Source organism: Hemiscyllium ocellatum, chromosome 2 (assembly GCF_020745735.1).
Source record: "Hemiscyllium ocellatum isolate sHemOce1 chromosome 2, sHemOce1.pat.X.cur, whole genome shotgun sequence".
Classification (NCBI taxonomy): domain Eukaryota; kingdom Metazoa; phylum Chordata; class Chondrichthyes; order Orectolobiformes; family Hemiscylliidae; genus Hemiscyllium; species Hemiscyllium ocellatum.
In genome coordinates this window covers 79,110,671-79,137,126 of record NC_083402.1, presented here as the reverse complement: position 1 = coordinate 79,137,126, position 26,456 = coordinate 79,110,671, and the positions used below count along the sequence as shown (strand labels likewise).

At 43.3% G+C, this 26,456-nt stretch overlaps 1 protein-coding gene across 1 annotated transcript in view; it reads right to left on the bottom strand.

Moving 5' to 3' along the window:
* Positions 1 to 425: 425 nt before the first annotated feature.
* The window catches only part of mfsd3 (major facilitator superfamily domain containing 3), a 145,737-nt gene continuing 119,706 nt past the window's right edge, over positions 426 to 26,456 (bottom strand). Inside the window, exon 7 of the mRNA XM_060844998.1 lies at positions 426 to 647. Within this exon, the coding sequence (XP_060700981.1) occupies positions 459 to 647 (189 nt within the window). The 3' untranslated portion in view covers positions 426 to 458. The remainder of the gene's footprint in view (positions 648 to 26,456) is intronic.

Here is a 26,456-nt window from a genome sequence, read left to right as displayed (position 1 = left end):
CCTTCCTAATAACATCACACGCTTCTACTTTCCTGAATTTAATAATGTTCCTGTCCAAATAAGTAGCATCTTTGTTGCTATAACTAAAAGGGACCAGTTAAGCCAATGATGCGTGGGAATCAAGGAGGAGATTGAGCTCCTATTGTATTTCCACTGCTGTTAGATAGGTTAGAAGTCTTCTGTAGGTCTGGCAGCACCTGGGAAGTGGCCCATTTTGAGAAGATCTGAAGAAGTGCCACTGGACTCAAAATATTCACTGTTTCCTCTCCCCAGATGCTGCCAGAGCCACTCAGTTTCTCCAGCAATTTCTGTTGTTGTTTCAGATTTCTAGCATTGACAGTTCCTTGTTAGGAGCCTTATTTTGTTATTATAGTTTTTAAAAATATAAAACCACAGTTAAAGTTACTCAAGGAGACAACATGCAGGTAGTTTTAATCACATTGCAGATGACTCGCACTTTATTGTCTTTTCTGCTCAGGTAGCAAATCTGGTGGCTTACATACATGGACAATAGCTAAACATGATAGCAGAACAAATATGCAAAAACTAAAAGGAAAACCCAACTTATCCACAAGTAAACCAGCTACGGCACTGAAAGTAAGTTTCCCCAAGACTTCAAAACTTGCCAGAAATGTGTAATGAGTGGCCTGCAAGACAGAATAGGATATAAGGAAAATATTAGCATGTTATCATCATCATCTATAAAAACATTCCATACAGTGTGAGAGGCATCACCCAATGATAATCTGTATTTTACAAGAAATATCTAAAATATATTCAGGTTTTGGATCTAGCACAACGATTTGTTTGTCACTTATTGCAGCTCTCATATTTTTGCTATTACATGGTCTTTGTGACATTTTTAAATCAACACTTTGAAGATTAATTCCAAATTAAACGTTGGGACAGAGAACAGCCAGAAAACTGCCACCGAAACTACTAAGCTTTTATAAGAATAATCAACCTACTGTAAATAGCCTGAAGCACAAGCAATTTTTAAAAAAGATAATGTTAAAGGTCAGTTTATCTTATAATGTGAATACAGTAGCGCCTCGACTTACGAACTTAATCCTTTCCGGGACCCGGTTCGCGAACTGAATCAATTTTTGCCATTGTTTGGATAGCGTAAGAATGCTTGGACGAACTGAATGAGATCACGCCAGGCCCGAGAGCTTTTGCGTTCAACAAGTGCATAGCAAAGCAGAACAATGAAACCACGTGGTCACACACAGGCTTTTTGCGTTCATACCTTTGTTTGTACCTTGAATTTCGTACATACGTTGAAGCAAAATTTTACGTACAGTCCTGTTCGTAAACCGATTTGTACGTGAACAGGGTCATTCGTATGTCGAGGCGTTACTGTATTTTTCTGAGCTCCAATTCTGACTTGTTGCTTATTTGAGTGGGAGAAAGTGAGGACTACAGATGCTGGAGATCAGAGTCATGAGTGTGGTGCTGGAAAAGCACAATGGGTCAGACAGCATCCGAGGAGCAGAAGAATCGGTTTTTCGGGCATTAGCCCTTCATCAGGAATGAGGCTTCATTCCTGATGAAGGGCTTATGCCTGAAACATCGATTCTCCTGCTCCTCAGATGCTGCCTGACATAGTGAGCTTTTCCAGCACCACACTCATGACTTTGTTGCTTATTCGAGCCAATTAACAAAGTCTTACAGTGAAGGCATTCTGCAAAAAGTGTAATAAGCAAACACTGTTTTTGAATATAACAACTTAGCTGTCAACTTTTAAACCTGTGTTCTAAGTTACAACAAACTAATTTCCTCCAATTGAACTTGAGCTTCCCACACTTAGCACTTGAAGTGTTATAACGTTCAAGTCTACGGACCTTGTGCTGGAAATTGGGGCTGGTGTAGGTGTTGGTATATGTTTAGTAGTACAGATTTGATGGACTGAAAGGCCTCTTCTTTATCCTTTGATTCTATGATACATTGTACAGGAACATGAATTGTGCATGTAGCATCGTAAACATGTTCCACTATTCAATGAAATCATGGCTGATCTGTGAGCTTTTAATAACTCCTGCAGATAGGAGTGAGAAATGTTTTGATATTCCCTGCAGAAGGATCCCTGCTTCATTCCATCATTCATGGCATGTCCCAGTGGTAATAATGACATGGAAGTCTGCAAGGCACACACAAAAGTTAGATCCAAGTTGGACAATGTATTGTAAAACTTTACGCATGATAGGAATTGTACCATCTTTAGTACTCCTCAACATTTCCACTCTAGTGGCACTGAGCAGTAACAGTTTACTATGCATTCTTTGGAAAGAAATACTAGAAGGGAGAACTCCAAGATTAAAATAACATTTCAACTGAATGATTTACTGGACTAATAATCCAGAGAGTTGACTTTCACTCTAATTGTTGCAATTTGAGAATTTGAATCAGTTTTAAAAATAAAAGTGGGACTAAAAATATGACATAAGAAAAATAGATACGAAGGAGTCAAATTGTTTTAAAAACAATGTTTTGTTCATGCATTTCATTGACTGATTCATTGATGTTCCAGAGGGAAAGAAATCTCTGCTCTTACTTGTGCAACTGGGCTCTGATATCAAATATGATTGATAGGCAGTAAGTACAATGATTGCCAGTCATATCCACATTCCAGAAATACACTTAAAATAATTCTACATCCTAACACTGCCACAGAAATATTTTGTCTGCTCTCTGTTCCAAATAGCATTTAATCTTGCAGATAGACCATTTCTAGTACAGTGGACCTAAAATGGATCCACATGATGGGATTCCTAACATAAAATTGGACTGAAGTTATCATACACATAGCTCACCAGTAGAAACACATAATGGGGGAATAATTCTACTCTGGCAGCAGACAGAATCCTTAGGTTGCACACTATGTAATAGTAAGTTTTTCTCTAAGTTTATCTCCTCAGGAAGTTGAGAGGAATTTATTGTAGATAAATAACCCCTTTCTGCTCAGCTGAGTATGAAAGCATCAACAGCACAGCCTTTTCTGGGTCTCAGTGAGATTAATGTCCAAAGCCATAGAGTCATAGAGATGTACAGCATGGAAACAGACCCTTTGGTCCAACCCGTCCATGCCGACCAGATATCCCAACCCAACCTAGTCCCATCTGCCAGCACCCGACGCATATCCCTCCAAACCCTTCCTATTCATATACCCATCTAAATGCCTTTTAAATGTTGCAGTTTTACCAGCCTCCACCACATCCTGTGGCAGCTCATTCCATACCCGTACCATCCTCTGCATGAAAAAGTTGCTCCTTAGGTCCCTTTTATATCTTTCCCCTTTCACCCTAAACCTATTCCCTCTCGTTCTGGACTCCCCGACCCCAGGGAAAAGGCTTTGCCTATTTACCCTATCCATGCCCTTCATGATTTTATAAACCTCAAAGGTCACCTCTCAGCCTCCGACGCTCCAGGGAAAACAGCCCCAGCCTGTTCAGCCTCTCCCTATAGCTCAAATCCTCCAACCCTGGCAACATCCTTGTAAATCTTTTCTGAACCCTTTCAAGTTTCACAACATCTTTTTGATAGGAAGGAGACCAGAATTGCACACAATATTCCAACAGTGGCCTAACCAATGTCCTGTACAGCCGCAACATGACCTCTCAACTCCTGTAGTAAAAAATGAGGTCTGCAGATGCTGGAGATCACAGCTGAAAATGTGCTGCTGGTCAAAGCACAGCAGGCCAGGCAGCATCTCAGGAATAGAGAATTCGACGTTTCGAGCATAAACCCTTCATCAGGAATGAGAGAGAGTAGCCAAGCAGGCTAAGATAAAAGGTAGGGAGGAGGGACTTGGAGGAGGGACTTGGGGGAGGGGCGATGGAGGTGGGATAGGTGGAAGGAGGTCAAGGTGAGGGTGATAGGCCGGAGTGGGGTGGGGGCGGAGAGGTCAGGAAGAAGATTGCAGGTTAGGAGGGCGGTGCTGAGTTGAGGGAACCGACTGAGACAAGGTGGGGGGAGGGGAAATGAGGAAACCGGAGAAATCTGAATTCATACCTTGTGGTTGGAGGGTTCCCAGGCGGAAGATGAGGCGCTCCTCCTCCAGCCGTCGTGTTGTTATGTTCTGCCGGTGGAGGAGTCCAAGGACCTGCATGTCCTCGGTGGAGTGGGAGGGAGAGTTAAAGTGTTGAGCCATGGGGTGGTTGGGTTGGTTGGTCCGGGTGTCCCTGAGGTGTTCTCTGAAGCGTTCCACAAGTAAGCGGCCTGTCTCACCAATATAGAGGAGGCCACATCGGGTGCAGCGGATGCAATAGATGATGTGTGTGGAGGTACAGGTGAACTTGTGGCGGATATGGAAGGATCCCTTGGGGCCTTGGAGGGAAGTGAGTGTGGAGGTGTGGGCGCAAGTTTTACATTTCCTGCGGTTGCAGGGGAAGGTGCCGGGGGTGGAGGTTGGGTTGGTGGGGGGTGTGGATCTGACGAGGGAGTCACGAAGGGAGTGGTCCTTGCAGAACGCTGATAGGGGAGGGGAGGGAAATATATCCTTGGTGGTGGGGTCCGTTTGGAGGTGGCGGAAATGACGGCGGATGATACGTTGTATGCGGAGGTTGGTGGGGTGGTAGGTGAGAACCAGTGGGGTTCTGTCTTGGTGGCGGTTGGAGGAGCGGGGCTCAAGGGCGGAGGAGCGGGAAGTGGAGGAGATGCAGTGGAGGGCATCGTCGATCACGTCTGGGGGGAATCTGCGGTCCTTGAAGAAGGAGGCCATCTGGGCTGTGCAGTGTTGGAACTGGTCCTCCTGGGAGCAGATGCGGCGGAGACGAAGGAATTGGGAATATGGGATGGCGATTTTGCAGGGGGCAGGGTGGGAGGAGGTGTAGTCCAGGTAGCTGTGGGAGTCAGTCGGTTTATAATAGATGTCTGTGTTGAGTCGGTCGCCCGAGATAGAGATGGAAAGGTCTAGGAAGGGGAGGGAGGAGTCTGAGACAGTCCAGGTGAATTTCAGGTCGGGATGGAAGGTGTTAGTAAAGGTGATGAACTGTTCAACCTCCTCGTGGGAGCACGAGGCAGCGCCGATACAGTCATCGATGTAGCGGAGGAAAAGGTGGGGGGTGGTGCCAGTGTAGTTGCGGAAGATGGACTGTTCCACATATCCTACGAAGAGGCAGGCATAGCTGGGGCCCATGCGGGTGCTCATGGCAACTCCTTTAGTTTGGAGGAAGTGGGAGGATTGAATAGAGAAGTTATTCAGGGTGAGGACCAGTTCAGTCAGTCGAAGGAGGGTGTCAGTGGAAGGGTACTGGTTGGTGCGCTGCCCCGGCCGACCCATTGTCTCAGCCTGCTCCTGCCCCACCGAACTCATCTCCCAATACCTCGACACGGTCCTGCCCCCTTTAGTCCAAGAACTCCCCACCGACATTCGGGACACCACCCACGCCCTCCACCTCCTCCAGGATTTTCGCTTCCCCGGTCCCCAACGCCTTATTTTCACTATGGACATCCAGTCCCTGTACACCTCCATCCCCCATCACGAAGGACGCAAAGCCCTCCGCTTCTTCCTTTCCCGCCGCACCAACCAGTACCCTTCCACTGACACCCTCCTTCGACTGACTGAACTGGTCCTCACCCTGAATAACTTCTCTTTTCAATCCTCCCACTTCCTCCAAACTAAAGGAGTTGCCATGGGCACCCGCATGGGCCCCAGCTATGCCTGCCTCTTCGTAGGATATGTGGAACAGCCCATCTTCCGCAACTACACTGGCACCACCCCCCACCTTTTCCTCCGCTACATCGATGACTGTATCGGCGCTGCCTCGTGCTCCCACGAGGAGGTTGAACAGTTCATCAACTTTACTAACACCTTCCATCCCGACCTGAAATTCACCTGGACTGTCTCAGACTCCTCCCTCCCCTTCCTAGACCTTTCCATCTCTATCTCGGGCGACCGACTCAACACAGACATCTATTATAAACCGACTGACTCCCACAGCTACCTGGACTACACCTCCTCCCACCCTGCCCCCTGCAAAATCGCCATCCCATATTCCCAATTCCTTCGGCTCCGCCGCATCTGCTCCCAGGAGGGCCAGTTCCAACACCGCACAGCCCAGATGGCCTCCTTCTTCAAGGACCGCAGATTCCCCCCAGACGTGATCGACAATGCCCTCCACCGCATCTCCTCCACTTCCCGCTCCTCCGCCCTTGAGCCCCGCTCCTCCAACCGCCACCAAGACAGAACCCCACTGGTTCTCACCTACCACCCCACCAACCTCCGCATACAACGTATCATCCGCCGTCATTTCCGCCACCTCCAAACGGACCCCACCACCAAGGATATATTTCCCTCCCCTCCCCTATCAGCGTTCCGCAAGGACCACTCCCTTCGTGACTCCCTCGTCAGATCCACACCCCCCACCAACCCAACCTCCACCCCCGGCACCTTCCCCTGCAACCGCAGGAAATGTAAAACTTGCGCCCACACCTCCACACTCACTTCCCTCCAAGGCCCCAAGGGATCCTTCCATATCCGCCACAAGTTCACCTGTACTTCCACACACATCATCTATTGCATCCGCTGCACCCGATGTGGCCTCCTCTATATTGGTGAGACAGGCCGCTTACTTGTGGAACGCTTCAGAGAACACCTCAGGGACACCCGGACCAACCAACCCAACCACCCCGTGGCTCAACACTTTAACTCTCCCTCCCACTCCACCGAGGACATGCAGGTCCTTGGACTCCTCCACCGGCAGAACATAACAACACGACGGCTGGAGGAGGAGCGCCTCATCTTCCGCCTGGGAACCCTCCAACCACAAGGTATGAATTCAGATTTCTCCGGTTTCCTATTTCCCCTCCCCCCACCTTGTCTCAGTCGGTTCCCTCAACTCAGCACCGCCCTCCTAACCTGCAATCCTCTTCCTGACTTCTCCGTCCCCACCCCACTCCGGCCTATCACCCTCACCTTGACCTCCTTCCACCTATCCCACCTCCATCGCCCCTCCCCCAAGTCCCTCCTCCCTACCTTTTATCTTAGCCTGCTTGGCTACTCTCTCTCATTCCTGATGAAGGGCTTATGCTCGAAACGTCGAATTCTCTATTCCTGAGATGCTGCCTGGCCAGCTGTGCTTTGACCAGCAACACATTTTCAGCTCTCAACTCCTGTACTCAATACTCTGACCAATAAAGTAAAGCATACCAAACGCCGGCTTCACTATCCTATCCACGTGCAACTCCACTTTCAAGCTGCTATGAACCTGCACTCCAAGGTCTCTTTGTTCAGCAACACTCCCTAGAACCTTACCAGTAAGTGTATAAGTTCTGCTGAGTTTTGCTTTCCCAAAATGCAGCACCTCGCAGTTATCTGAATTGAACTCCATCTGCCACTTCTCAGCCCATTGGCCCATCTGGTCAAGATCCTGTTGTAATCTGAGGTAACCTTCTTTGCTGTCCACTACATTTCCCATTTTGGTGTCATCTGCAAACTCTTATGCTCGCATCCAAATCATTTATGTAAATGACAAAAAGTAGATGACTAAGCACTGATCCTTGTGGCACCCCACTGGTCATAGGCCTCCAGTCTGAAAAACAACCCTCCACCACCACCCTCTGTCTTCTACCTTGAAGCCAGTTCTGTATCCAAATGGCTAGTTCTCCCTTTATTCCGTGAGATCTAACCTTGCCAATCAGTCTCCCATGGGGAACCTTGTCGAACGATTTACTGAAGTCCATATAGATCACATCTACGGATCTGCCCTCATCAATCCTCTTTGTTACTTCTTCAAAAAACTCAATCAAGTTTGTGAGAAATGATTTCCCATGCACAAAGCCGTGTTGACTATCTCTAATCAGTCCTTGACTTTCCAAATATATGTACATCCTGTCCCTCAGGATTCCCTCCAACAACTTGACCAGTGAGCCTGACGTCGGTGGTGGACTATAGTTCCCTGGCTTGTCCTTACCACCGTTCTTAAAAAGCCATTAAAAGGGATGTCTGGAATCCTGTCCAGACAAACCCTCTTATCAGACAGAGTGCAAAGAAGAATTTATTGTATTTTCTCCGTGAGGTGGACTGTCAATCGAAGTCAGGGTCTTTTTGAACAAGGTAATGATTTTGAGGGGGGGTCAATGTTCATATTACATTGTCTTCACCCATTCTATTGACGATACATATATTTTAAGTGTTGACATGTATGCTACTTCACCTTTTAGAGAGATAAGGTGTATCTGTACCAGCTCTCTATGGTCCTTTTAAGTTTGCCTGACCAAAAGCAGTAGTACTTAAATGATATTAAGTCAGAAGATACATTTCACTGAAGAGACTTATTGTGAAAGAGGCAACTGTTGATATCAGCAAGCATAAAATTAATGTAAGTATCAGAAAGGGGCAATTAGGCTCGTTTTGAAAGAGCTTTTGTGATTGATTGAAAGTAAGATCTATCCCATCATCACCTTCAAGACAAACATCGATTTCCAACCTAGCACCTCACTTTCTGTTTTCAATCTCTAGCTGCTCTTAGATCATAGAGCAGTACACACAGGAACCTGTCCAAGAGCCACCATGTCAGTGCCGACCATGACGCCATTCTAAACTAATCCCATCTGCCTTCTCAAGGCCCATATCCTTCTATTCCTCAGTTGTTCATGTTTCTGTCTAAATGCCTCTTAAACATTTCAATTGTATCAGCATCTATCACCTCCCCCGTCATTGCCTATGAGGCACCAACCACCCTGTATATAAAACAACTCTCCTTCCACATCTCTATTAAAGTTTCCCCACTCACTTTAAGCCTATGCCCCATAGAAATTGAGGTTTCCACCTTGGGGAAAGGACTTTCCACTCAATCCATGCCTCTCATGATTTTATATACCTCTGTCAGGGTGTCCCTCAACCTCTAGCGAAAACAATCCAAGTTTTTCTAATCTCTCCTTATAGTTAATACATTCCAATCCAGGCAACATCCTGGTAAAGCACCTTCTCCAAAACCTCCACATCCTTTCAATAGTGTAGTGACCATATCTGCACACAATACTCCAAATGTGGTCTAACGAAAGTTTTACGCAGTTGCAAAATGACCTGCTAACTTTTATATTTGATGCCCTGACTGATGAAGACAAATAGGCCAGACACCTTCTTTACAACCTTATCCACTTATTTTATACTTTTAGTGAGCTATGGATCTGATTAACAAGATCCCTCCATACATCAATGTCTTGCCATTTACTGTATATTTTCCTCTTGCATTTGACCTCTCAAAATACATCATCTCACACTCTGTTACAAAGTCATACAGCATGGAAACCGACCCTTTGGTCCAACTAGTCCATGCTGACCATTCTCCCAAACTAACCTATTCCCACATGCCTGCATTTCTTTCCAAACATGTCTTACTCATGTACAGAGAAACCTCGATTATCCAAACAAAATGGGCGGTCACTATTTTGTTCAGATAATCGATTAAATGCCTTTCCTCTGGGGCTCAGAGCATTTTAAGTCTGTTCCTGATTCAGGAGTTGAGGCAGCAGCACACCGCGTGCGAGCCCCTGACCCCGTCCAACACCGTCCCCCACCGGGGCAGCTGGACTGGACACCAACAACAAACGCTGCTGCCTTTGTGGGGTAAGTCTCCAAATAGCATGCGTGCATGCACGCGCGCGCACGCACACACAGTCACAGCCACACACACAACTTTTTACTGAAACTTTTTGACAGGTTCCACCTTTACCCTTTACAGGAGTTTCAGGTACACCCCTCTGTAGAACTCCAGGAAAAGTGTGGGGAGAGAGAGAGAGAAAACAGGAGATAAGTGATTTGGAGATGGTGCCTGTTCAATCATTGTAAACAAAAGATGTGATCTGTATTGGAAACACGTCTTTGATGTAATGTTTATATTGGGACCTCGAGACCTCCTTCAGATAATCTGATATTCGGATAATTGATATTCAGACAATCGAGGTTCCTCTGTATTTATCTCTATGTCTTTTAAACGTTGTTTCTGTACCCGCATCCACCACTTCCTCAGCAAGTTCATTCAACACACGAATCATTCTCTGTGAAAAAACTGGCCCTTATGTATGTTTTAAATCTTTTTCTTAAAATATGCCCTGTAATCTTGAAAACCTCCATCCCAGGGAAGAGACACTTATCATTCATGTCATTTATACCTCTCATTATTTTATAAATCTCTGTAAGGTCACCTCCCAACTTCCTACCTTCCAGTGAAAAGAGTTCCAGCCTATCCAGCCTTTTCTTATAACTCAAACCCTCCACTCTGGACAACATCCTGGTAAATCTTTTCTGAACCCTCTCCAGCTTAATAGTATCCTTCCCATAACAAGGAAAGGAATCTTCCAATTATCTAAGAATTGTGCCTCTTCTGTAAGTTGTTACAGCAGTGCATCCTCCATCAATAAGAACAGATAGTACCAAGACAAAACAAAGACCAAAGTGGACTAATGGCAGTGTATTACCACATATTGGTAGTCGAGGCAAATACTAAAAGTTACTAGATGTGGTTGTCTGGGAAAATATCACAGAGGTCGTCCTATCTACTTCTCCATGTCTAACAGTCATGTCAAAGAAACAATATCTCTAAAGAGAATTTTGAGCTCATTTTCTCATTGTAGCTTCATGTAAATCTGATCACCTGGTCATAGCTAATAAAAATAAAGACTGAAAGGGTCTTTTTTACGAGCAGAATGTAGATGTTCTGTGAAGACCCTGAGCTTCCAGTCATCTGTCACGTTACTGTACCACCCTGTTCCCTGGCCAACATCTCTATGTCAGGCTTGCTGCAGTTTTCCAGCGAAGCTCAGTGCAAGCTGGAAGAACAACACCTTATTTTCCCGCTTGGGGACCCTGCCGCCTTCCGGACTCAATTTCAAGTTCAACAATTTTAGGGCCTGAACTCTCCCATGTCCTAGCCCCCAACTCCAGACAACAGGCCTTGGTATCACATAGGAGAACGTGAGGACTGCAGATGCTGGAGATCAGAGCTTAAAAATGTGTTGCTGAAAAAGTGCAGCAGGTCAGGCAGCATCAAAGGAACAGGAGAATCGATGTTTCGGGCATAAGCCCTTCTTCAGAAGTGAGGAGGGTGTGCCAAGCGGGCTAAGATAAAAGGAAGGACTTGGGGGAGGGATGCAGGTATTCCCAGTGCCCCTCCCCAAGTCCCTCCTCCCTACCTTTTATCTTAGCCTGCTTGGCACACCCACCTCATTCCTGAAGAAGGGCTTATGCCTGAAACGTCGATTCTCCTGTTCCTTTGATGCTGCCTGACCTGCTGCACTTTTCCAGCAACACATTTTTAAGCTGGTTATCACATAGTCTGCCATTACGCACTTACAGTCTCCAATAACAATGATTCACTTTCCTAGCCAGATCGTTATCCACTCCTTTGTCTTCTCTCTCTCTTTGGGCTCTATTCTTACCTATCGTCTATTCCTTACCCCTTCCCCCTACCCTATCTTCTGCACATAAATCAACATTTTCCTAGTTACCATCAGTTCTGAGGAAGGGTGACTGGACCTAAAATTTCTCTGCACAGATGCTGCCAGACCTGCTGAGTTTTTCCAGCAGTTTCTGGTTTTGTACCTGTTCAAAGCTACTGGTTTCAAAATACAACTAATAAAATGATGATGAAAAGCATGGATCATAAATAAATCATAAAATCAATGAGAACATCACAAGAATTTATTAAACCTTAAGGTCAAACCAACATTTAAGTAAAAGGCACATCAGTTGCCTAAAAGACTTGCTATAGTTCCACCTTTTTTTTCAGAAACCTTGAAGTTATTTTGATATGTATTTATTTTTGACCTGAATTTAAATTATCTCAATTTAATCTCACTGTTACTGTAGACAAGAAGAAATGATATTTATTATTTAATAAGACGCTGTGCTTTATGAACATAAAAGGTGATTGATTTATACAATTTGCTTATTTATAAATTAAATATAGGCTACATATATTTATCTCCATCTAGTGGTACTGCCTCATGTAATCAACATTAAGTCCACTATAAAACAAGATATGATTTTCCAGTAATGACTGCTTGAGTGTTTTGGCTAGAGAGAGAGAGCTAGTAATTTCTCCTTGTTGATTATTGATTGGGATTACTGATCTATCTCAGTGGAGTTATGTTTTTCCTGCATAACTGTAGTAACTGGACCTTAAAAGTAATTTATTGCATAATATACTTAAATGTGAATAACAGAATATAGATGTATTATTTTAAAGTACATGGGCTGACAATGCTATAAAAAGAGAGCACGCTGAGGCTAAGTGATCATTTGCATCACATTTGCTATGCTTTTATTAGTTACTACTATAAATTTGAACTTGCATTTCTTAATCTTGCAGTTCATAAGAGCAGTGCCCAATATGAAAGCCAAATAGCCAGAACCAGATAGTCCTGAATTCAAGCCACACTCCATTTTGAATTAGCTGATTTCATTAAACATATATGAGTATTCACTGAAAGCTGGACTGGAAATTCCCTCCACTGTCATGCTCATTCTCATCCTCACTAAGCTTAGAGAGAGGGCTGAAATATACCATCAGCTTTGGGAACCTCTCATCTGGATCATTTCTGGATTGTGAAACCAGTCAATGTAGAAACACATCTTCTGGCTGAATGTTATAGGAGGTGGCTACTTAGATGGCCTCCATGGTCTCTGTCCCCAAGCGGATTCTCCTGAAGTAAGGAGCTGATGAACATTGCAAGGAAGCTGTCAGCCCTCGTTGTGTTACCACTGGCAGCAGTGCTAAGGCCTAGGCAGAGCAGAAGCAGAATAGCTCTGGAGTCACCATCAGTAGAAGGGGAGCAGTTGAGACTCAGCTTTCTGCCAGAAATATCCTTCAGCGGTAACTCAATCTTGACTTTCCACTGCACAGACTAAATTGGGGTATGGGAAGAAATTTGTGTGGTGCTGCCAAAACCAGAGTTGTGCTGCAACAATTGCTTTTAAGTGGCTACTTAACAAGCTGGAGTGCTTTGCTGTTGCTGCTGAGTGAGCTGTTATCATTGTTATGTGTCTCCCTCTGGGCAAAACATCAAGTGCTCATACTGGAGCTGAACCGTTCTCTTTTTAATACAATTTTCCTCGCTCTTTACCTCACCTCCCCATGAATCCACTCAGTAGGCACTCAGAAAATTCTGCACATAGGAAGCACCTTCATCACAAGGTTGGCAAGGTTCTAAAGAAAAGGACCTCCAATAACCACCATCCTCTTAGGGCAAGAGGAAAAGGTCAATAGATGAGACCTTGCCCACACTGAATAATTCAAAATCCCCTAGCTTAAATTAAAAATGTTGAAATACACCTCCTATTAATTCCCATCTACTGATACCCTCTCAATGAATGTGTTGGTTGAGCATTCATGTTGAATATAACTTAAAAGAAACACTGGGAAAAGCAAAGCTATACCAGGCTACAGGGATTTCAATCTCTATCATCAAGTGTGGCTGGCGCTAAGATTACACATCCTGCTGCTCAAATCCAAAAGAACAAATTTATCAGTTTAGACAGGCAAATAAGCAACAACTTAATTTTGTCAGTATCTTATAATAAGTCCGTAAAATAAGGTTTTAAACATAACCAACATGCGATATATTTTTAAAACATTTGTTTAGTACACTAACGTTATTAAACTAATCGATTAAGGTCATGGGAGGAAGGCCTATGGACAGCATTTCTGCTGCATTGTCATTTGAAGTCATTTGTGGGCAAATAGTGTTGTCTCCATATTTTTCACTGAAACCATAACGTTTTTGCTTCAGGGTATCAACATCCCATAAAATCCTAGGATCGCACTTGGCAATTTTTCCAAAATCAGTACAAGAGCCAACGATTCCCTGGAACTTGCAAGTGGAACACTGTGTGATCAGCATTTCCTTCAGAAATTCAGGTGATGGCAAAACTGTATGTATCACCTATCTGTAATTGCTCCACAGAGGCAGTGAGTGATGACTGCCAGCTGGAAAGATGATAATGGACCCCTTCTTGTAACCTCTTTTCAGGTAGGCCTTTTGCATCTTGTTGCACACAGAGGCCAGTGGTGTGCTTCTTCAGTTCATCAACTACCCTGGTGGTGGTCTCATCTATCAAGAGCTGCTGGCCAATCAAAGGCAATGGGAGGGAAGGGCCAGGCTGGGGGTTAGCAGCAATATTGGGGAGAGTCTTTCAGTAGGCACCTATTTTCCAATGACATATTTCTCAATCAGACTTTTGGATAAAGGACCCAGCCCCTGGGTTCGCTTGTTTGCTCCCCAAAATGTAGCAACACAAAGCCTTAAGTCAGCAGTAATTGTCCACTGATGGGCCCCAATTGGCAATAGGCAGGAAAAAAAACCCCTTAAAGGAAGTACAGTCCAGATGTTGGTGGGGGTCCTCTCCTCATTAAATGCACTCATCACCAAACTCACAAGGAGGCTCAAGATTCTGTTCAGTGTTTGCTCACCCATAACAATAGGATTGATATGTTTCATAACTTAGTCCAAATTATTTGCTGTGTTTCCAAAATATTAATATCTTATTTGCAAAAGAGCACATGCAAATTCCCATCTTGTGGTGTGGTGCCCGCTTGGCTAATAACTCGCATCTCTGAGCCGAGAGGCTATAACTTCAAGTCCAAATCTAAGAATATAATCACAAAGCACTTCAGCATAAGAACACATTGTGCTTCAGTGGAAGGGATGTCAGAATTCAGAAAATCTGATCAACCGAATTCCAATCTATTTGTTCGGAAGAATAAAAAAAAGTATTCCAAAGACATTAAAGAAAAAAAGGTAATCTAAAAAGTTTTTCCTCTCATATTAGCAACTTGTGAGCCCTCACATCAAAAATCAACAGTTGATTTTACACAAAAGTCAGATTTTAAAAACAAGTGAATGTCTATATAGTGCATTGGATCAGAGGAGGGAATGATAAGTGTCATAGCTGCTATCCCTTTCATGCAATTTGTGATTTATTTTATTAAAATTTGATCATTCTCACCAGATGCTCACAATAGAAATTTTCATGACTGACAGCAAATTGCTCATTCACAACTTCAAAAATAAGCTTGACCAATTCCTAGTGTAAAGAATTAGTAAGTGAGCACGCCAGATGTACATTGTGTTCATATTTAGAAGCATGAACAATTATTCTTTTCAGAAAATCTGTCTACATTTCTCAATACAAATGATGAATTGTGTCTTTGCTCAATGTATAAGTTTTTTTGATCAACTGTATGAAACAAGAAGATTTAAGAAGTTAATAATAACTCACATTTCATATGAAAAACATTATCCATTTTCTTTTACAGAATGATAATTTAGCAAAGAGAGACAAGTTGATTTGGACAAACAAAACCTGCTCAGTTTGGGAAATTCTCAAATCTTATAAAAGGAAATCACTACTTACTTAAATTGGAGGTGCCGGTGTTGGACTGGGGTAGACAAAATTAAAAAACATACAACACCAGGTTATAGGTTGGATATAACCTGGTGATGTGTGATGTTTGACTACTTACTTAAAGTTAGTTGTTCATGATGCATCTGAACATACAAAAAAGAAGCAGAATACAGGAGGTGATGGCCTAGTGGTATTATCATTGGACTGTTAATTTAGAGACCCAGATAATGTTCTGGAAACCCCCAGGTTCGAATTCTGCCACAGCAGATGGAGGAGTTTGAATCCAATAAATCTGGGAATAAGAATCTAATGATTACCATGAAACCATTGCTGATTGTCGGAAAAACTCATGTGGTTCACTGATGCCTGGTCTGGCTGACATGTGACCCCAGATTCACAGCAATGTGGTTAACACAACTTCCCTCTGGGCAACTAAGGATGGGCAATAAATGCTGGCCTAGTCAGCACTGCCTACATCTTGAGCATGAATAAAAAACACTTGGCCCCTCAAGCATGTTCCACTATTCAGTAAGATCGCTGCTGAACAGATTATAACTTCAAATCCACATTTCTACCTACCCCCTGACAACTGTTCACTGTCTAACTTTGTCTTAAAAATATTCAAAGACTCTGCTTCCACCACCTTTTCAGGGAGAGGGTTCCAACAACTCAAGGGCGGCACGGCGCTTCAGTTGTTTAGCACTGCTGCCTCACAGCGCCATGAACCTGGGTTCAATTCCAGCCTCAGACCACTGTTTGTGTGAAGTTTGCACATTCTCCCCTTGTCTGTGTGGGTTTCCTCTGGGTGTTCCAGTTTCTTCCCACAGTCCAAAGATGTGTGGATTAGGTGAACTGGCCATGCCAAATTGCCCGTAGTGTTAGGTGCAACAGTCAGGGGAATGGGTCTGGATGGGTTGCTCTTCAGAGGGTCGGTGTGGACTTGTTTCTCCTCCGTAGGAAACCTAATCTAATCAACTCACAACCCTCTGCAAGAAAATAAATTGCTTATTTTGTTTTAAATGGGTGACCTCTTATTTTTAAACAGTGACCTCAGTTCTAAATTCTCCCACAAAGTGAAATATCCATTCTGCATCTACCCTGTCAAGATGTCTCGGAATCCTGGATGTTTCAATAATGGCATGTCTGAATTTTCAAGACTAGGCTGTCCAACCTTTCCGCATAAGACAATCTGCCCTTTTTTTCCCTTCTAACTATCCAAACCCCATACACACTCTCTTTAAATATGTGTGTGCCAAACAAACAGTCAGCATATCCACAAAGTCCTGGAATCTGAAGATCCACCATTTAAAGGCGATGGATCCTTCTGTACACTGCGCTAGTCTTCGTGTCAAGCCTCAGTTCTTCACCTTTAAAAATCTGCAAAGGACCCAATTTTATGTCCCACAATCCCACATCTGAGACTTCCATAAAGGGCCCTGAACATCTTGGCTGAAGTGTCACCTTAATTACACATGAACCTTCAAGAAGCATCATAACTCCAAAAACAAACCTCTTTTGTGAATGGAGACCATTAAGCCCTCATATATGGCCATTGGGGTGTATCAAATTCTGAAAAACATGGTCACTGAGCCAAACTAAGTGCACACCAGGCCTGAGAAGTACAAGCACAATGCCTTGCCTCGTCTGGAATTTCTTGCAAATCCTTGGCATCCATTGGCAAGGTCAAATGGAGGCCACATGCAGAATAGATTGTGTTAAGCAGAAGTTGGCAGCTCATGGCCACAACAATATTTTAGCTGGAGATCTGTGTTAAAATTGAGTTTGTACAGCACAAACTTACTGCACAAATCATCTTTCAAACACCAGTGTCATCCTGCAGTAAACAACATGGAATCGTTCAACATTCATTGTAGGTGGTGCAGAGTGGTTCAGAAAGAATAGGTGGAGACTTCAATGTGGGAAGTAGATCCAGTGAAGTATATTTTGAGGCAATAATAAAACCTGTGCATTTGCTACTGAATTCTAGTATTGGAACCCAAACCTATCAAATTGATTCTCCATTCAACGTAGGTCAGCAGTCCATGCAGAATATGCCAACATATTGTCACTTACGTTTTTATTAAAACGTTATCTGGAATGTTAACTTGGTTCACACTTTCAGCACTGCTTTTCTATTTAACATTGGCAGCATATCTGACTCAGAGACAGAAAATTATAGGTTCAAGCCCCAGTATGGACTTAAACTCAGAATTATAGGTGCTACTTCAGTGCAGTGATGCATTGAGGAAAAATCCTGTCTTTCAAATGCAGTGTTAAATTGAATCCTGGTTTTGTTTGCTCAGGTAGACTTGAAGTATCCTTGAGCCCCATTAGCAAAAGAGATAAGCTTTGCCCCTAGTGTGCTGACCAATATTCTTCCTTCAACCAAAGGCAACAAAATTACTCTGTATGCAAATTCACCACTTAACAATGACTACACTTCAAAAGTAATTGTTATTTGTAAAGCACTTTGGAGGGTGTTCTTTGAGTAAATTGTTATTCTCCAAATTAAAATTAATCTCTGTGGAACTAGCAACACATATTGAAAATATTTATCTTTGATTGCTGCATTGTATAAGTGAGAATTAAATAAATATAATGACATAAGAAAAATTGAACTAAAAACAAAGACAGTGTAAATTTAACATTTTAGCTTTACCAATTTATTGCGATCACTTGTGTGACAGTTAATGCATTCCATTTTTAAGTTTTCAGACTTGATAAATGAGTGCAAAGATGTATTAGGAAACATTGTGAAATACTTCAGATCATATTGATTGCTTTCTCTTCATAATACTGTTGCAACAGTATGGAACAATATGTCAAATAGGCAGGCTCAGTGCAGCTGCAGGGTGTTGATGAGATATCAGTGCTGTTTCCCAAAAGTATGCTCATACCGTTTCTCAGTTGTAAATAATTCATTGAACAGGATGCTACTTTTTGTTTTACTCAGGTGAGATGTTATGATCAACATTCACCCCATACCTACCAGCACTGAAAACAGACTAACTTATCATTTATTTCACTGTTGGTGGGGCCTTGCTATGCACAAATGGGTTGGTTGTTACCTAAAACAGTGATAACATTGCAAGAATTACTTCATTGTCTATGAAGTGCTCTGGAACACAGTAAGAATACAGGAAATGATGAATAAATATATCTTTGTTTTATTTCTTTAGAATAAAATATAATTTTCAATTCTTTAAATATTATATATGATTTTGTTTTATTACTCAACAAAGAGATTTTGGGTTTGGCCGACTGTGCCTGCATTTATTGCCTATTCATAGTTGCGTGAGAAGGTGGTAGTCAGCTGTCTTCTTGAACTGTTGTGGTCTTTTTGATGACGGTACAATCTCAGTGCTGTTAGGGAGCATATTACATGATTTTACAAAGTGTAACTAAAGGAACAGGAATATATTTCAGAAAACAACTTGTAGGTGTTGGTGTTTCTATGTTCCCTTGGGGAGCTAATGGCCTAGTGGTATTATCACTAGGATACAATAACTCAGCTAATGTTTTGGAAATCCAGGTTCAAATACTGCCATTGTAGATAAATTTGAATTTAATTTTAAAAATCTTGAATAAAGAATCTACAATTGTTGGGGGGAAAACTCATCCGACTCATGAATGCCCTTCAGGGAAGGAACTTGGCGTTTAGCTGACAGTGTGGAAAATTGCCCAGGTATGTCCTGAATGCAAAAAGCAAGATAAATTCAGCCTAGCAAATTACCAACCTATCAGTTTACTCTTGATCATTTTGTCCTTCTAGGTGGTAGGGGTTGTACATTTGAAAGGTGCTATCTAAGGAGCCTTGGTGAATTTCTGCAGTAGATAGGAGACAATGGATGTTTGTGCCAATCAAGTGGACTCCTTTGTTCCATCGTTACTCCATCATACTCCTGACTTGTGCCACATAAATGGTGGACATTCTTTCAGGAGTCAGGCGGTGAGTTACTCACTGCAGGTATACCAGTCTCTGACTTGCTCTTGTTGCCACAGTCTTTATATAGATAGTCCAGTTCAGTTTCTGGTCAATGGTAACCCTAGATGTTTACAGTGGGGAATTTAGCAATGGTAATGTCATTGAATGTCAAAGGGCAATGATTAGATTCTCCCTTGTTGGTAATGGTAAATACCAGGCACTTGAATAGTCTGAATGTAGTTTGTCATCTGTCAATTCAAGCCTGGATGGAAGGTGCCATAACAGTGCTATCAAGCAGCACCTCCTCAGTGATGCCCAGTTTGGATTCCGCCAGCTCAGCCCATTGTGGCCTTGGTTCAAACATGGATAAAAGAGCTGAATTCCATAGATAAAGTGAGAGTGACAGCCCTTGGTATCAAGGTTGCATTTGACTGAGTATGGTATCAAGGGGCTCTGGCAAAACTGGAATCAATGGGTATGAGGGGGAAAACGTTCTGCTGGTTAGAGTCATTCCTGACACATAGGAAGATGGTTGTAGTTGTTGGAGGTCAGTCATCTCAGCTCCAGGGCATCTTTGGAAGTGTTCCTCAGGTTAGTACTCTAGGCACAAACATTTTCAGCTGCTTAATCAATGACCTTCCCTCCACATTTGCTGATGTTCAGCATCATTTGCAGATAGGAGGAGAAGGTGAGGACAGCAGAGTCAGAGTCGGGAATGTGTTGCTAGAAAAGCACAGCAGGTCAGGCAGCATCCGAGGAGCATGAGAATCGACGTTTCGGGCATAGGCTTATGTCTGAAACATCGATTCTCCTGCTCCTCGGATGCCACCTGACCTGCTGTGCTTTTCCAGTACCACACTTCAACACCATTTGCAGATCCTCAGAAACTGACGCAGTCCAGGTTCAAATGCAACAAGATCTGGACAACACCCAGGCTTGGACTGGACTGACAAGTGGAAAAAAACATTGACGTTACTCAGAGGCCAAGCAAAGACTATCACGATCATAAGACAATCTAACCACATCTCCTTGCCATTCAATGGTGTTAGCATCACTGAATCCCCAACAACCAGTATCCTTGATGTTACTATTGACCAGAAACTGAACTGGACTCATCACATAAACACAGTGGCTACACGAGCAGAACAGAGGCTAGGAATGTGGTGAGTAACTCACCTCTGACTCCTGTATAAATACTGTGGCAATAAGATCAAATCAGAGACTGGTACACCTGCAGTGAGTAACTCACCTCCTGACTCCTCAAAGAATGTCCACCATCTATGTGGCAGAAGTCAGGGCTTTGATGGAATATTCATCATCTATTCATCATCTACAAGGCACATCAGGAATATGGTTGAATGCTCCCCACTTGCCTGGATCGGAGCAGCTCCAATAATACTCAAGAAGCTTGACCAATCCAGGACAAAGCAGCCCACTTGAATGGCACCACAGCCACAAACATCCACTCCATCCACCACCAACACACAGTAGCAACAGTGTGTACTAGCTATAAGATGCACTGCAGAAATTCAGCAAAGAATTGCCGGGGCGGCACGGTGGCACAGTGGTTAGCACTGCTGCCTCACAGCGCCAGGGACCTGGGTTCAATTCCCGCCTCAGGCGACTGACTGTGTGGAGTTTGCACGTTCTCCCCGTGTCTGCGTGGATTTCCTCCGGGTGCTCCGGTTTCCTCCCACAGTCCAAAGATGTGCGGGTCAGGTGAATTGGCCATGCTAAATTGCCCATAGTGTTAGGTAAGGGGTATATGTAGGGGTATGGGTGGGTTGCGCTTCGGCGGGTCGGTGTGGACTTGTTGGGCTGAAGGGCCTGTTTCCACACTGTAAGTAATCTAATCTAATCCTCAGACCTACAAACCCATGACTACTTCCATGTAGAAAGACAATGGCAGCAGATATATTGGAACACACCCACCTCCAAGCCACTCACCATACTGACTTGGAAACATATTTCCATTCCTTCATTGTCATTGGTTCAAAAGCCTATGGGCATTTTGAGTCAACTCACACTCATGGATGTGAGCGGTTCAAGAATTTAGCTCACCACTAGCTTCTCAAGGGCAATTAGGGATGGGCAATAAGTACAGCCCAGCCAGCAATGCCCACATTCCACGAATGAATAAATGTATCTGCTGCCCTGTCCTTCTAGATCGAAATGGTTGTATATTTGAAAGGTGCCATCTAAGGAGCCTTGGCGAATTTCTGCAGCAGATACGAGAAAATGGATGTTTGTGCCAATCAAGTGGGCTCCTTTGTTCAGTCATTATTCCATCACCGTTTAAAAGACTCACTTCGGACGTCGGGGCCTCCATTTGCCGAGAGGTGCAAGGGAGGAGCGAATGACTTCTGGGAAGGTTTTTAGGTGGGTGAGGAACAGTCAGCGAATGCAGCTTAATACATGGCTGCGAGGCTGGTGCAGGAGGGAGGACTTCAGATACCTAGACCATTGGGATACCTTTTGGGGAAGGTGGGACCTGTACATGAAGAACAGGTTACACCTGAACTGGAGGGGTACAAATGTCCTGGGTGGGAGATTTGCTCATGTGACTCGGGAGGGTTTAAATTAGTTTGGCATGGGGGTGGGAATGAGAGCCACATGTCTGAGAGGGGGTCAGTTGTAGACGTAACAGTGACAGAATATATTGAATCTAAAAGGAAGGTTTTTCACGCAATGAAACAAAGGGATCTGTTAAAGTGTGTCTGCTTTAATGCAAGGAGTGTCCAAAATAAAAGTGACAAACTTAGAGCATGGATCAGTACTTGGGACTACGATGTTGTGGACATAACGGAGACGTGGGTTTCACTGGGCCAGGAATGGTCGCTTGATGTTCCTGGGTTTAGAATGTTTAAAAAGAACAGGGAGGGTGGAAAAAGAGGAGGGTGTGTAGCATTGCTAATCAGAGAGTGCATCACAGCTACAGAAACGAAGGTTGTTGAGGAAGGTTTGTCTACTGGGTCAGTACGGGTGGAAGTTAGGAACAGCAAGAGAACAGCCACCGCATTGAGGGTTTTGTGCAGACCACCTAATAGCAGTAGAGAGATTGAAGATCTCGTAGGCAGGCAGATTCTGGAAAAATGCAAAAGTAGCAGGGTTGTTGTTGTGGGTGATTTCAACTTCCCAATATCAACTGGAACCTCCTAAGTGTAGATGGTTTGGATGGAACCAATTTTGTCAGGTGTGTTCAGGAGGGTTTCCATCCTCAGTATATTGACAGACCGACAAGGGGAGAGGCCATTTTGGATTTGGTGCTCGGCAACGAGCCAGGACAGGTGTCAGATCTCGCGGTGGGAGAGCACTTTGGTGACAGTGATTACAACTGCCTCACATTTAGCATAGCCTTGGAAAGTGAAAGGAGCAATTACCGAAGGAAAATGTTCAATTGGAGAAAAGGAAATTATGACGCTATCAGACAGGAGTTGGGAAGTATAGACTGGGAGCAATTGTTCCACAGAAACGGCACAGCTGACATGTGGAGACTATTTAAGGATAGGTTGTTGCGAGTGATGCACTAATTTGTTCCTCTGAGGCAGGTAAGAAGAGGTAAGATTAAGGAACCTTGGATGACGAGAACAGAGGAACTTCTCGTCAAGAGGAAGAAGGCAGTGTTTGTAAGGTGGAGGAAGCAAGGATGTAGAGGATCTAACAAGCCTGTAATCCTCCTTAGAGGATTACAGGCTTGCTAGAAAGGAGCTCAGAAATGGACTGAGGAGATCCAGAAGAGGGCACGAAAAAGGCTTGGAAAGAAGGATTAGGGAGAACCCAAAGGCGTTTTACTCATACGTGAGGAATAAGAGAATAATCAGGGAGAAGGTAGAGCTGATCAGGGGTAGCGAAGGGAACTTGTGCATGGAGTTTGAGCAGATAGGGGAAGCCCTGAATGAGTTTTTTGCTTCGGTTTTCACCAAGGAAAGGGAACTTGTTATAAATGAAAACTTAGAGGAACTGGGATACAGTCTTGACCACATCAAGATTGATGAAGTTGATGTGCTCGAAATTTTGGAAAACATTAAGATTGATAAGTACCCAGGGCCAGACCAGATTTATTCTAGGTTGCTCCAGGAAGTGAGGAAGGAGGTTGCTAAGCCGCTGGCGAGGATATTTGCCTCCTCATTGTCCACGGGAGTCATACCGAAGGATTGGAAGGAGGCGAATGTTGTTCCTCTTTTCAAGAAGGGTAATAGGGAAATGCTTGGCAATTACAGACCAGTCAGTCTTACATCTGTGGTCAGCAAAGTTTTGGAAAGAATTCTGAGGAATAGGATTTATGACTATTTGGCAAAGCATAGTGTGATTGTCAGCATGGCTTTGTGAGGGGCAGGTCATGCCTCACAAATCTTATTGAGTTCTTTCAGGAAGTGTCAAGACAGGTCGACAACGGTCGAGCAGTAGATATGGTGTATATGGATTTCAGCAAGGCATTTGATAGGGTTCTCCATGGTAGGCTCATTCATAAAGTCAGGAAGTATGGGATACAGGGAGATTTGGCTATCTGGATTCAGAATTGGTTGGCTGACAGAAGGCAGAGAGTGGTTGTAGATGGAACGTATTCTGCCTGGAGGACAGTGTTGAGTATGGTCCTGCAGGGTTCTGTACTTGGGCTTCTGTTCTTAGTAGTTTTTATAAATGACTTGGATGAGGAGGTTGAGGGGTGGGTTATTAAATTTGCAGATGACACAAAGTTTGGAGGTGTCGTCAATTGTGTAGAGAGCTACTGCAAGCTGCAGTGTGACATAGACAGAATACACAGCTGGGCTGAGAAATGGGCAGATGGAGTTCAACCTGGATAAATGCAAAGTTTTGCATTTTGGAAGGTCGAACTTGAATGCTGAATATAAGATTAAAGACAGGACTCTTGGCAATGTAGAGGTACAGAGGGATCTGGGTGTGCAAGCACGCAAGTGGATAGGGTTGTTAAGAAAGCACATGGTGCTTTGGCTTTCATCAACAGGGGGATAGAGTTTAAGAGCCAAGAGGTTTTGCTGCAGCTCTACAAGTTTATTGTGAGGCCACACTTGGAATATTGTGTCCAGTTCTGGTTGCCCTAATATAGGAAAGATACAGAGGCTTTGGAGAGTGTGTAAAGAAGGTTTACCAGGATACTGCCTGGACTGGAGGGCTTGCCTTATGAAGAAAGATTGAATAGGCTCAGACTTTTCTCTCTGGAGAGAAGGAGGAAGAGAGGAGACCTGATAGAGGTGTACAAAATAATGAGTGGAATAGATAGAATTAATAGCCAGAGACTTTTCCCCAGGGCAGGATTGACTGGTATGAGAAGTCATAGTTTGAAGATATTAGGAGGAAGGAATATTGGAGATGTCAGAGGTAGGTTTTTTTACGCAGAGAGTTGTGAATGCATGGCATGTGTTACCAGCGATGGTAGTGGAAGCAGAGTCATTGGAAACATTTAAGCGACTGCTGGACATGCACATGGATAGCAGTGAGTTCAGGAGTGCGTAGGTTGTTACTATATTTTACATTAGGATTAAATCTCGGCACAACATCATGGGCCAAAGTGCCTGTTCTGTGCTGTACGTTTCTATGTTCTATGTTCTACACTCCTGACTTGTGCCACATAGATGGTGCACGTTCTTTGTCTCTGTCCTGCTCTTATTGCCACAGTATTTATATGGTTAGTCCAGTTCAGTTTCTGGTCAATGGTAACCCAAAGATATTTACAGTGGGGAATTTAACGATGGCAATTCCACTGAATGTCAAAGGGCAATGGTTAGATTCTCCCTTCCTGGGGATGGTAAATACCTAGCATTTCAATAGTCTGAATGTAACTTGCCATCTGTCAACTCAAATCTGTATATTTTCCAGGTCTTTGTGCATTTGGAAATGGACTATTTCAGTATATGAGAAGTTGTAAATATTGCTGAATATTGTACAATCAGCAGTAGACATCCTCACATCTGAACTTAACATGGAGGGAAGATCATTAACAAAGTTGCTAAAGATGTTTGGACCAAGCACAATTGGGACCCTTGCAAGGATGTCCTCAAGCTGAAATAGCTGTTTTCCAACAACGTCAACCACTTTACTCTGTACTTGGTATGACTTTAACCTGCACAGAATTTACCCTTGATCTTCACTGATGCTAAAATACAAGCAGAAAGTGCTCGAGAAACTCAGAAAATCTGGCAACATCTGTAGACAGAAAAATGATGTCAAGTCTGATGAACAGTAATTGGATTTGAACTGTTAACTCTGCTTCTCTCTCTACAGATGCTGCCAGACCTGCTGAGTTTCTCCAGCATCCACCATACTTTGTTTAAGTTCCATTGAGTATAGCTTTGTTAGGAATTCTTGATGTTACACTAGGTCAAAAGTGACCTTGTTTTCTAGGATGGTCACTCTCATCTCTACAGTTCAGCACTTTTGGAAAAGTATAATTTCCTTAAGCTATTTAGATTATTTTAAACTACAGATATGAAGATCCTTCATACCTGAATGAAATGTATGGGTTAAGAATATCAAAGTATTGGATCTCATGTAAAATGGTGAATTCCATACATCAAACCTATCATCAATCATAGTGGTTAAACAGCAATTTAGCTGTATTAGATGTGTGAAAGGAGCTTTCTGACTATGCATTATGATTTGCAGATTTCTCAATAAAACCTTTATGTTTCATAACATTGACTTCAGGAGAATGATCCAAACTGCTTTTTTTAATTGCTTGCTTTTGAAGAAGCCCCCTTCGCCCCCTCCAAAATGCCATCTACAAAAAGGGTCAACTTTTCTTTTTAACCTTGCTTCCTATAACTATTTTATAAAAGAAAGAGAAAACCATTTCCTTACAGATAAACTGCTCTAAAAAGGAAAATAGATGTGAGGCTCTTTATATTTTGTTAGCAGAAGCTTGCACATGAAGTATTCCAATTAGCATTAACTTACTGCAAATAGTAGTTGATTTAGAGAAAAAAACCCTGCACTATCTGATTAAAACTTCATAGGAATTCCATTATTGTCAAAGCGAGGATCCAGCACTTGAAGACTTATGCTGGCTGCAGCCCATTAAGACTACTGCACTGCAATTCCAAATAAAGATGAGATTCAAGTCCAATTAGTATTTTTAGTTGTATTAGTGAATAAGGATTATTACATGAAAATGTCAGTGCGACAAATCTGCACTTAATGTTATTCAAAACACAGGCCATAATT